Raw genomic sequence first — 12,954 nt, 5'->3', positions numbered from 1 at the left:
TGGGTGCTCGATGGGGCTTTGTAATACTTAGGTGGACACTGGACAACGTTTCAAATCTACCCGTCATATCAACGTAGATGTAGTGCCAGACAGTGTATCCAAGACAACCAACGCATACATAATTGATCTGAGATCTATACAGTTGGGATTTGTCCTCTTTTCTCCCCGAAAAGTGAATGGTACTCCGAGGACGCCGAAACATGCTGAATTGCCGTCTTTTTTACACATTTAGTATTAGTTGCCTATTCTTTCAACAATTCTGTTAGACGATACGCTGTATTCATTTCCAGAAAATCACTGTATCCCTGAAACATGCTGAATTGCTGGTTTCAAAGAGGTTTGCCAATAAATTTCATTACTATAGCTCTACTTCTCGATTGTTATTGCAAACATTATTCGAAGTTCTCTCTAACATCCGAGCCTATTTACATGCGGAAATCTGGCGCAAGTTCGAACTTGACAGGCATGTTGGTTGGATCGGTTCCGAGCATCTTGGCGGTTGTATATAATTTAAATTAAGCGATAATTCGTTAATGTTAAAAATGATCATTCTTGATTGACAAACGTTAAGGGAACCGCAAATCAACCACGGACGATTTTTTGTTTCGTGGTTGTGTTCGCAACCATTTTTCTATGCCTATAGTTTTTGTAACTCGTCACTGCATCTACCAAGGAAACGTAAAGCATCATCCAACTCAAACGTAACAACTCTACTTTCGTTTTCCTTGGCGGCAAAATAGATCCTCTTTTTGGGTGCTGAAAACATGATATGTCTAATATAGGGAGGTATTCGAATCAATGTGGTATTATACGTGAGGTCGAACGAACGAACAGCGGGTTTTTATTCATTATTCTCACCTGCTCGAGACACAATGTACAATGCGATACACACGACGCAATGCACAGATAGGGCGATGCTGAAATGTTCATGAAACGATTTTCAAAGCATTCCCAAATTTTCTCGGTAATTTTCAAACAGATCCATGACATTACTTAGAAGATCATATACATCACAGCTTGAATGAAAACAATCTACCGAATGTACTCACTTTAATATGTCTGGACCTTTAGAAGCACTGCTATAGCTTACGCATTCAGGTCACCGATGAGGATGACTCCAGATAAACCTCCAGTGTATAAACTTTTGTACGGACCGGTGTTCGAATTTACTTCCATTGCTGTCGCAGCATAGTAGAAATACTTTCATTAGAAGTTACCGTCAGATAGCGCCATGGAGCTGGATTTTATCACAGTGATCAAAGCTTTTAATTCTATTAGGCTTCCGAACCCTCTTCAATTTCAATAGATTTCTGTATTCAGTTTATCACCGGAATTGTACATTTGTGCGTGGTAGTCTTCATCTCTGTCTACGTCTAATTGAGTTTGTGTTGTGACTTGTGACTGAAACACACAGCAGCGCATTTTCGGCCTATTTGGTAGTTGGGTCCGACCCACATCGACAGATCTGCGCTCAGCGGTGGTGAAGTCCGTCGCTCGTTTCCGTATGTTGAAGATGAGAACCAAGAGACGTTTTAATGTGAATCGCTGTAAAACTCCATTATGGAAGTGAATGAGCTGGTCGCGAAAAAGACAAGGGTCCGGACACGGTAGCCTATTCTAGATAATATATCATTTATGAATTCATTCATTCGTCTATGACCACGAGCTCGGACTATATTTTCCATTCAGTCAAATCTGCTTGGCGAAATACTGTCCCACAGTCGTGGTTCGTCATGGGAACGATGTATGTGTGCCATGTAATTCGACCATGACAGCATAGTCACATACTTATATACAGTACGGATCCCCATACGAACCTAATAGAGTGGATTTCCAATGTGTTCGATTCGTTATTACAACCCGAACTCAGAGTTGAATAACTAGCACATTTTTAGCTTTCCCAAACTAGATTAAAATTAGAATTACCGAATTTGCAACTATTCGAAATTGAATCAAATTCCGAATTTGCAAGAATACAGAATGTACCTTTCATACGAAATCCGAGGTCATTCTCTATGGGAAATGTATGTACACATTGTACACCAAGCTTGAAGCTTCGCTCGTTTCGCACTATACGCAGTTCTCCTGCAGAATTTTCAGGAAAACCGGAAATATGATTAAAACTATAGGCATAGACAATTGAAACACTTCACAAATTAAATCATAATTGCATCAACGGCATTTCGCTGTAATTCGTCTAAATCAGTGGTTCTCCACCGCCTGTCCGCGGACCGGTGCCAGTCCGTGGCAAGTTTCCATCCGGTCCGCCAAATATATTAGAGTTTTATATCTACAAATTCCTAAATGCAAGAAGCTGGGCATTTTTCCATTAAATATAGAAATAAAACATCAAAATTTAAGTTGATCTAGCAGTGTGGAACGTATTTTTCTGCGTGGTCTCGTAATAAAGTGTTCATATGGCCTACTTTGAGCACTTCTCAATGGTACAAGCCTTGTAAAAACTACTTAAATGTTGCCTACCACTCGTTTCGGACAAGCTATATGTGAAAGCTACGGGGAAATCAGTCACCCACCTTGGCCTGTAGGCGATGTAAAGAGGAGACATGCACACTTAATGAAAAGTAAAATAAGATAATACAGAAAAGCAAGGGACAGAATGAGGTGGCATGTCATGGAAGGCGAGATCGATAGGTCAGGTCGTGATCCGGTAATTGCTTGTACTTCGGCGTGATGTGGACATGCTCGTCGACTGTCGGATAGCCGGCGGGATACTGTTCCACACGCCAGGTGCGGCATATTTGATAGAGCGATGATCTTTTCTGTCGATCATATGATAGTTGTATGACGTGGACGCGCGTGTCGTAGGCCTACTTGTGAGCTTTTGATTCCGAGGTAAAGAAGTCATTGAAATATTCGGGGCAATGACCACAATGGAACTAATAGATAAACTTGACGATTTCTAGTTTCCGCAGATCTTTTGTGTTTAGGGCACCGAATCTCTTCAGCAGCGAGTTGTTGGATGGACAACCAGGCCCCTTTGAGGTCCTAGCTATGAAACGGAGTACTTTATGTTGTAGTAATCTGCATAACTTTTAGTAATTAACTTTATGTGTAATTTTGATTTGATGTTTAACGGTCCGCAACACTTGCTTGGAAGTTTTGCCGGTCCGTGAGCTCAAAAAGGTTGAGAACCACTGATCTAATTATAGACAACTGGAATTATCTGGTTGTCCAAGTGTGACAACCAGGGCAGCTTTCTGGAACTTGGAAAATACGCCATCCGCTAGATGGCAATGTCTACCCGCAATTTATCACGCCACGGGTATTACGTGACGATTTGGCGTATCGTGACGCAAACATAGCCACTTGACTAAGTGTGGCAGGCAAAAACTGCTTTAGTACTCCGTTACTGACTACCACTAACTGTATGTCCGTTTACTGGGATCTTACACCACTCAAGCTGAACTTATAACTATCCCCTTGACTGCAACCTGTTCCATCTACCATCACAAATTGAACATCCGGCGACAACAGAAGCACAAGCGACTTGATTCGAATCTCTGAGTGCAGAATTTAATTCACAAGACCAAAAAAGTAGCTAGAATTCGCGAAAAAAAGAAGGGTTTCAAAGTTTCCAAAAGAAATCATAAGCAAAACCACCAGTGATGAACGCGCGAAGAAACAAAAAAAACGAAGAATCGACGTAAAACGAGAAAAAATTGCACATTTTCAAGAAGCATTAAACAAGAAAGAAACATGTTTTCGCGGGAGACACTAGACAAGACCCCCAAAATAACCATACGTGACGTCACAATTCGCTAATACAAGCTAGCAGCTCTTCGACTGATCAAGTTCCACAGAACTATCGTAACGATACACAACCCACACATCGACTATCACGTCACAACCGTCGCGGACGACACGCTCGTCACTCCTAGTATTTACGGACAGAAGCACAGTAGTAAAGACCATATTGAACCAGGTTTGCAGACTCAAACCGCCACTAAGTTCTTCAAAGTCATGGCGTGTACGCTACTGTCTCGTAAATTGGCGGCTTCTACCAGCTGAGAACAGTACACCCCGTCCATGAGACACTGGGAAAGCTTGGGCTGCGTACAGGTGGCAGGCAGAGACCAACTCCAAGCTGACTTGTTCATCAATTCGACCACAACTTTAGAGTCTGCGTTTACAGCAGCGGACGACGAAATCGCCGTACTAACGCTTGCTGTCGCTGTTGATGACACCGCGAAACTACACACGCTAGATGTAGCGGTCGACGTGACTTGTGTAGATTGCGAGTTGTTTCCGTTCGTTGGTGCTCTCGCACAAGACAACGCCGTAGACTGGGTCACTGTAGTCGCTGTGGTCGTATTTAATAGTCTACAAGGGGATGACGTCACAATCGTGCTAAAAGATGACGTAACAGTGTGGTTTTGTAACCTTGTCCTTTTGGAATCGTCGATAGAGTTTGACTCCAAATACTCTTTGGGCAGGGGTCGTTTTTTTCGGGGTAAGGGGCAGGATACTTGATGCACCCTGTCTTGACTGTCAGACAAGTCCGTGTAAGTCGTCACAGTGGCGGGGTCCACGATTATTTCCGGGCTCTCGGGGCCCACGTTGAGATATTCCTCGCAGTGTATCACTTCCGATTCGACAGGTTCCGATTCGAGTTCGTTGACGGAGGCTACTTCGACTTGCTCGGAGACGGAGGGCGTGTCACTGTCCATCGCGATTTCGTCGTCTGCAAATAGATGCGGAACGTAAATATACTATACTCTGCTACATGTTTTACTGATTTATTCATTTTATTTTTCTTAGCTTCGGATCTGTCCATTGTTTTATTTCAATTTTTCTAGCAAATCACATCATATATATTACGATATTTACATTAAGCCGGCAAAACCTACAGGATACTCTGACAAAGTATTAGAAATTCGTTACTGAACAGTTAACACCTCTGCTTACGACCACTAAGAATTTAAACTCAATTTACCTTTATCTTCCGTTTGATGCGATAAGACATACGAAGTGTTGATGGATACTGGTATGGGATGCGTTATCTGTGATATCTTCGACATTGTCGCATCACTGCAGGTCGGCACGCACGACTGCGTACCCGACGGACAACGGTACGGTGACGTCATAAAGGGTGCGTCGCTGTTTTCGCTGCGCGGCGGCCTGTCGATGGTACCGGTAGCCCAATCGTCTGCAATAGAAAGATTTACGATGTTATCGTGAAAAATCGCTGGTATTTTGAAAATTGCAGTAGAAATTAATAGCGGTACAGTCCTGTAGAGTACGAGTACGGTACTAGGTACTATCAGTACAATACGATGCAGGGCTCAGTATAAGGCGATAATGCACCTACTATTCTAGTAGATAATCCTGGAAGTTAGAACTAGACTCATTCACACACCAGTACTGTCTGTGGAGTGCCCACTGTAGCGCAAACTATCGCGACTTTACAGAGGTAGTCTGGTCAATGGATACAAGGTAAGAGCTCGTAATTTTGCGTTTCCTATAAAGTATGGCTATCACGAGCCTACACTGTAAGCAAAAATGTATTTTTGATTATTTTCGCCCGCATGATGTCCACTACGGCGGGAATCTGACATATACACTTATTTTTCACTCATGCATTCACAATGTACACGATTAGCAAACCGCATACGCGTATATCAAGAATACGTTGGCGCAAAATCGTATGACTAAAGCGGAATGTATTCGACAATGTCAGCTGCGAGGAATATTTATAGATGTTAATTAAAACGTGGAGAAAATGCCGGCAGCATTATCGATAGGGTTAATCATAATCCGGGGCCCTGCTATTTGTTTTGAAAACGATCCATCAGATTGAACATCCAAAGATAGCGCGATTGATATCCACCTAACCCCGAGTTTATCCGATGAGAATTGCCCGAGTTACAGCGCAATTAGTTCGGGCGGTATCTTATCAAGGTGCCCGGTTGACGTTATTAAACACACGGGCAATATGTTTCGGATAAGACAAACAAGACATCCGCGCGCTTAATTACCCGATTTTGAATCGCTCCACTGTTATTCGCGGCCTGTGGTCAATCAAAAGCAATCGACTCTCGTTTTCAAGGTGCCATTATTCCGAATCGTCCAAAATTTTCCGAATTACCTCAAATCTCGGGTTGATTTTTGCGGAAAATTGAATTATACCGAAAAAGGACCACCGGCCACCACGCCATTACGTCTTTCCGCGGCCGAGATTGATGCAAATTTAGTGATGTCGATAATTTGCGCCTTCTCGGAATCGACGGTGCTATTTCGAGGACAGTCGCAATTACCTAGTATTCTATTCGTATACGAGAGAGTCTATTATTTATAAACAAAAATATCGATACTACTTTTGCGCGTAACGAACATTTTCGGTTTTGGCAGTACTGCGTAGCATTCTGCTGGTTTATAACCTGCCACAGCCCACAGTCATCAGCATATACACTAAGGTACAGACCTATATACAATCTAATAACAAACTTATAGAGAAATAAACCCGAATATTTTCGGCTGACATTCGTCAAGGGTAATCGTCAGCAACTAGTAGATAATTGAAATGAACATCGAGCTATTTAAAACACAGATACAGCTGGATTATTAAGAGCGATACATGAATTTGACTGTGTTATCAGTTATAATAACCAATTCATCATTACCAATTGCCGCGCTTTTGACATTTGATTGAGGCCGGCCTTCAAACGATGAACTTACGCACAGGAAAAGATATCTCTCGATTGCTGTGCGAAATTCGAAAATAACCGCCCGAATTTGGAAGTCAATCGATTCTGATAGCTTAAGGAATCGATAACGGGTCACAGCGGTACGACCCGCCTATTGAAAATGACCAATAGCCCAACAAGTAACGGCAGAATAACACGGGGATCAAGCATTTCGATGTAGTACGATACAGCGTAACACCGACCGTCGACTATCAGTCTGATACGCGTATTAACCAGGCGTTTCGCTCTGGTGTACTTAGCAAATAGTGCTTTCTCGGAATACAGTAATGAGATTTCCAATTTGGATATTAGACGCTAACACAGCCGAGAATATCCAAGCTGTCTCGGCGCAATCGAGGCCCAATAATCTCGGGGGCCCAGCGACTATGTTCTAGCTAGAATAATCCCCGCGGTTGAAACGCTCTAGTGATGAACGCAAGATAGTTGTCATCATTACAGCATTGTGGAAGACTTGGGATTTTGGTACGCCCCGTGACTGCAGGTTTCGTAGATAGTCCAATTATCTACTGACTAATCGCCATAGCCTTTGGTGATAAGGCACTTTCCAGTTACGGACCTGCATTGAATCAGATTAGGTTAGTGTTTCTAGCGTCGAAACTACCTCCTGTTCATTCAATGCACGGAATGTGCGCGTTGTACACTATACAATACAATGTACAAGCTGCAGGATCGGTTGCGTATACGCGCCAAATGGAATCGCAAGTGACGTCACTTATTTTGCGTTTATGACTAATTTAACCGGCGTCGCCAATTCAAGATTGCCACGCCCTGCTTTTCAAAGTGCGACCACAGCTGAAAGCATAATATGGCGCCTGAAAGTGCTACACCATATGCTACAGTGGGGATATGGTAAATACGCCTATTCTACTCCCTAGTATTTCCAGTATAGATGTGTAGAGTACTGATCGAATGAATGTCTTGCATACACGTGTGATTTTGACAGAGTGCCGTTACTTCTCAACAGTATTCCCCTAGTTTGGTGCGAAAATTCGCGGCACACGCGTCCGGACAACGTTTTCCCGCGTTTTTCAACATTCCGTTATCGCCCCACTGTTTGCAAACAAGCGTCTGGTTCCGTCACAACACGAACCCGCCCAGAAGTGCCGCGCTGGCCGCCAGAACAGGATCTATTCACACGATGTGCTTCCTTTTCGAGTGCGCTGACGCTATACCGCGGCAAAACAAACAGTCACGAGTGCCTCGCCGGGTAACGAATTTCCGCGTTGCACTATGCGACATGTGACTACCACGCCATATAGTACACTTCCTCGTATCAAGCGCTATATAATATGCATATGTATAGCAGCAGACCCAGCGCGGAAATACTCAGTATAGCTATTTTTAGGTTTGACATATCTGCTATTTATTCTCTCAAAGCGACAAATGATATAAAATTCCAGTCATTTTTTAATTAAATTCTGAAATGTATCGTGTGCGGATCATTATGTTTAATGCGTCGTGACAAGATCTTTCCACCACCTAATTTTGAAGTAAACACACACCTCCGTGACATGAAATCGCGGGGATTTCTGAAACCTAAGCACACATCAATGCATTCCTGATTTACAATGTTCCTTTCAATTCTTTAATAGTTGTTGCTGACGAGTATCAGCCGACAATATCCGGATTTATTTCAATATGAATGTATCATTGGCAACGTCTTTTTCGCGATACGAGCGAATGCAAAGCTATTACTGAACACTGAGGCTGTGGCATACTGCAGCGTAAATAAATTGCAGCTTCGAGTTCAATTTTATCATTGTATCGCAGTGTGTTGGTGGTTTGAATAGATGAAATTATTAATAAGATTGTTACTGAACTGAGCCAGACATTCAAACATCATCGAATCACGGTGTCGGTATTTTGAAACAATCCCGCCGAAAATAAGCGCGACCGAGCGCGACAAAAAGCGCAAGACAAATCCGACCTCGGAAGTCGAACAGTAAGGAGTATTTACCTGATAAGAATTTTGCTCTTTTGTGATTCAATACGTCGCCCGTTAACGATTCGTTATATTCCTGCCTGAGTATGGCCCTTTCAATTTCTTCGCCGTTCATATTCGGGCAGACAGTGTTAACCAAAACCTTATAATCGTCGGCGATGTACGCAGTCCGCATGTCTTGCAATACGTGCGCTACCAGCAACGCCTTGCGTAAATCCAGGCCGTTCCCTTTTCGCGAAGGCACGGGTTCTCGTGTCATCTTTTCCACTGACACGCATATCAGTCTTTGAAGTTCAACGTCCATGTTTATCACCATCTTGATTGAAAATATATTCCTCGGGGTTATCCGAATCCCTGTTTCAGTAGTAGGTTGGGTATTTAGTATATACCTGATAAAGATAATAGGATATGAACACTTGCTGAATACTACAGTAACTAAACCACGCCCTCGCTTGATTCTAAGCGTCGAGACCGGAGAAATTTCGTGACTTCGCCGAGGCACCGACGAAATTGTTCTGGTCGCAATCCACGAATTCTTCGTTATTAAAATACGTCCAGACTATTATCAGCTATTTGACATTTTCCGTGCAATATTATATGCAAACTCATTTACACGTTATATCCGCGACTACAACTAAGATTGCAATATTTCACAAGCAAAGAAAACTGCAATACAATGGCCAGCGTACCGCACATCCTGCCGGTGTCGCGGCCTTATCAAACTGCATGCTTGCGGGAAACGGATTACGTAGTTTTATTCCTCGCCAATTATAGACTGTCTCGTTTCTTTTTTCTTTTTCAGCTCCCCGCCTCTCTCGAACTGGCCGGAAGGAAAACGCCAGGCTTTTGTTAGCACTTGGCGGCTCTCTCTCCTTATTTTAAATTCCGCGTATAGATCGATCGTCCCACGCCACGCCACGGCGGATAGGGCATTGTTATCTTTCTAGGGGACTTATCTGGATATTGTAAAGATAAAGGCCGCTGGACGCTGTATACATTTCGCTGTTTGAGTGTTATCGACTAAGATGACATTTAATATATCGCGGCTGCTTAAGTGACTTAACCCTTTACTGATCCGTGCCGCTGTTCTGCGAATTGGGAATTCGCACTGTTGATAAACACTGCGCTCTAAATAGACTCAACAGTCTGCTGGCGTGTTTACAGCTTTTTTGTTTAAATCCGGGTCGCATAAAGATAAGGTACATGACTATCGGCCTTTTAAAACAGTCTGGACACCAGACGAAGAGGTGGGTGTTTGATTGAAAGGTTAGTTGGAGCAACTCTTGGAGCTACGAGACCACGATATGTTCATATTGAAATAACACTAACATTTTCGGTTTACACTCGTTAGGGGTAATCGCCTGTAATGAGTAGAGAATTGTTCTTTAGTTGAATCCAATTCTCGACTAGTTGCTGACGATTGCCCCTGACGAGTGTCAGCCGACAGAATTTAGGTTTATTTAAATAATATGAATAATTGAAAATATTATTCCACTGTACAGTGTGCATTGAAAGAATATTCCAAGTCGTGCGACTTTTTCCTATCCATTCATTTTCTCGCCATGTTGCGGCGTATGCAAATGATGAAATTATTCATAAACTGCACCCGGTGCTAGCAACACCAGCTGTAGCGCAAAAGACCCTGCGAAAGCTATTGTTTTCATCCATTCTCTGTGTGAATCGGGATAAGGTCCCAGACTACCCCGCTTGGAATTCTCCGCCAATATTAGAGAATGACTAAGATCTGCCGTGTCGTTACAAAACATCACGACAGACCCGTACCAAACGACACCCACGAAATCCACATAGTGGTAGACCCCATTGCGATGACAAAAACTCAGTCAGGCAAGTACAACTTTCGCAGAAATTGCGGGGTGCTGGCAACAGCGTCTAGATCGCCTCGGTACTGGTGATTGCGGATTATAGTAATAGGTAACATATATATCGTGACATCGCATTGTTGGAGAATGAATCGGGTAGTTTTCTATTACGTTTTCAGGCGATTATCGACCATTAGTGACGTGATTCGGGGCAAACAAAGCCGATTGTCGGTTACGGAACGCCGCCTTTCCTATAAGCCTACACCCACGTCACTCCATTATTGTTACTCAGTATTTCTGATATCAACTATTCACTATTGGGATGGTTTAGTGTTCGTGGTGTTTCGGCTACATTGGTCTTGCTGCACCAGTGCGGTAGTCTTTATCACGATTCCTGAATAAGACCAAACCCATATACCATTGCGCCTTTGTGCATCGTACAGTCGTATAGATCCGTGGCTTAAACCCTGTTCGATCCTATCCATTGGATTTGTGTTGAATATTCATACACCGCTTACTGGGATAATGACTCCACACGAGAGCGATGCGGTGCAATCGCTGATTGAAATTCTCCAGCGTGCGTAATCGTAAAACGAATGATCCCAAATCTGCGAAACTCTTTGACGTTAAACTTTCAAAAAGCACCGACTTCACGCAAGACGTGGACAGCTAGATAATTATAATTGTCTATGGATTAGATAGAGCGAAATTTCACTTATCTAATTCTAATCCATTTTTAAATGTCTCTATGCTCTAATTTTAATTTAAAACTATATTATGGTGTTCCTGAAAATGCTACTGGATAATTGCAAAGTACGAAACAAGCCAAGCTTGTCTACAGACACTATTCTTTCTCGCTCCTACTCCGATTTAATATGAGCTTAACTTGATTTTTGTTGTGTCACTGCTAATGACCACAAACTACAACTACTTGCATTCTGTGCCCACATACCACCAATACTCCTGACCTGATCAGCGCTGAACGTGGACGATCTATAATAGCCCGGATTCATTGATGTAGGCCCGTAGAAGAATGCGATGGGTGCTAATAAAACCCGTAAGAGACGATTATTGTGTCGGATAATTTACTTTAGAAATCGGTTCTCGCACGCCCTTTGTGTCTGAATTAGAATGGTATCTGCGCAACGTGGCAGTTACTACAAGTACAATCAAAGCAGCTCTTTATAATAACTCTTCCTCCTCTCGTGTCGCGTTAAGTATATGTCATCGGATGGAGTTCAAGTGATATCTGGAGAAAGAATTTCGGAATCTTTGTGTTAAAACCGGGTCCGTGATATCCGATCCGGATATTCGCTTGACACGACGGAAAATTGTGTTGAAAACGGGACATACCAAGAAGCTAAACGATAACTGTATACCTTTCCGGTTCTATTTTGAACAAAAGCCCCGGTTCGAGCCCAGGTACCCATTGACTACTCATACTGAGCCATCATGCTGATGCTCATTGTTATGAGACGAATACTTCTAGGACTATATACTTAACAATGTTATTCTATTTCCTCAGATCCTTGTCAATCAGTTTTCCTGTAATATGTCTTAGATAATTCAAGGTAAACAGATGTTTGTTTTTGACTATATATGTTGGTTTATGGTGATGTTATGAAGCGTTACCATATCAGACATTTCACAATACAAAATCGAAAATTGCTGGATTTAGTATCACTCTGAAACTGATCGCTATGTAGTAATGTCTCCTCCGTCAATGCTAGTCAAATTATGGAGCGCAATCTGCGTGTTCATGTGCCACTACCAATTGTTGGAGTATAAACCCGTATTTATCCAAGCTGTATCACCATGGAAACGTTCTTTCCGTCAATGCGGTTCCAATTATAGTGCGCAGTCTGTGTATACTCACTTACTTCCACAAATTTTTGGCGTACAATCCCGTATTTATCCAAATGCCAACACAGTGTATGAAACGTATTTATAGATAGTGCGAAAATTTACCAAAAATCCAATGTAAACGTCAATAAAAGCGCCTAAACTAATCTGAAAACTGGAGGCGGGCGAAGCAGTCAGCGTTGCTACGCAAGTAGAAGTAACGCCGGAAATTTCTACTCACTTTCATATCGAAGTAGCAATTGCCAAGATCCGTCAAAACTATTTTTAATAGAAGTAGAAATGATGGAATAATAAGTACTCCGATAAGTAATTCAAAAAGTAGGTTTAGATCGAGTGGGCGTATACTTTTATCGGGGGTGTCTAAAACTTCCAAAATTGCAAGATGAATCTTCGCGACTAATGAAAAACGCCTAATGAAGGTACAAATAGGTACAATCCTCGAAGATATATTCAGTTAAAGTGTACACGGAAATACAGAAAGTGAGCATTTTTGCCTACAAACTGCTCAAGTTATAGTGCTGGAAGTAATTCGAAAACATAAACACTCCAGTAATCAGTTCAAGTAGGCATAACTACTTGAGCTCTCCACAACTGTGCTTAAATG

General features: G+C 42.4%; 1 protein-coding gene across 1 annotated transcript; it reads right to left on the bottom strand.

Annotated features, from left to right (window-relative positions):
• Positions 1-3,508: 3,508 nt before the first annotated feature.
• LOC145436386 (uncharacterized) lies at positions 3,509-9,158 on the bottom strand. The gene is made up of 3 exons (XM_080313730.1): positions 8,683-9,158; positions 4,955-5,167; positions 3,509-4,702 (listed from the first exon to the last, which is right to left on the bottom strand). The coding sequence occupies exons 1-3, from the start codon at positions 8,981-8,983 to the stop codon at positions 3,954-3,956; spliced, it is 1,263 nt and encodes a 420-aa protein (XP_080169856.1). The 5' UTR covers positions 8,984-9,158; the 3' UTR covers positions 3,509-3,953.
• Positions 9,159-12,954: the final 3,796 nt, after the last annotated feature.

Source organism: Botryllus schlosseri, chromosome 3 (genome assembly GCF_051294905.1).
Source record: "Botryllus schlosseri isolate E-star chromosome 3, Bs_hap1, whole genome shotgun sequence".
Taxonomy (NCBI): Eukaryota; Metazoa; Chordata; class Ascidiacea; order Stolidobranchia; family Styelidae; genus Botryllus; species Botryllus schlosseri.
The sequence above is the reverse complement of the archived record's forward strand: the minus strand, read 5'-3'. Positions and strand labels throughout refer to the sequence as shown.

Coding starts and splice junctions, on each gene's coding strand:
- LOC145436386 (XM_080313730.1), bottom strand. CDS start 8,983: ATGGTGATAAACATGGACGTTGAACTTCAAAGACTGATATGCGTGTCA. Junction 5,168..8,682: donor AAGAGCAAAATTCTTATCAG/GTAAATACTCCT, acceptor TTTCTATTGCAG/ACGATTGGGCTACCGGTACC. Junction 4,703..4,954: donor GCATCAAACGGAAGATAAAG/GTAAATTGAGTT, acceptor ATCTATTTGCAG/ACGACGAAATCGCGATGGAC.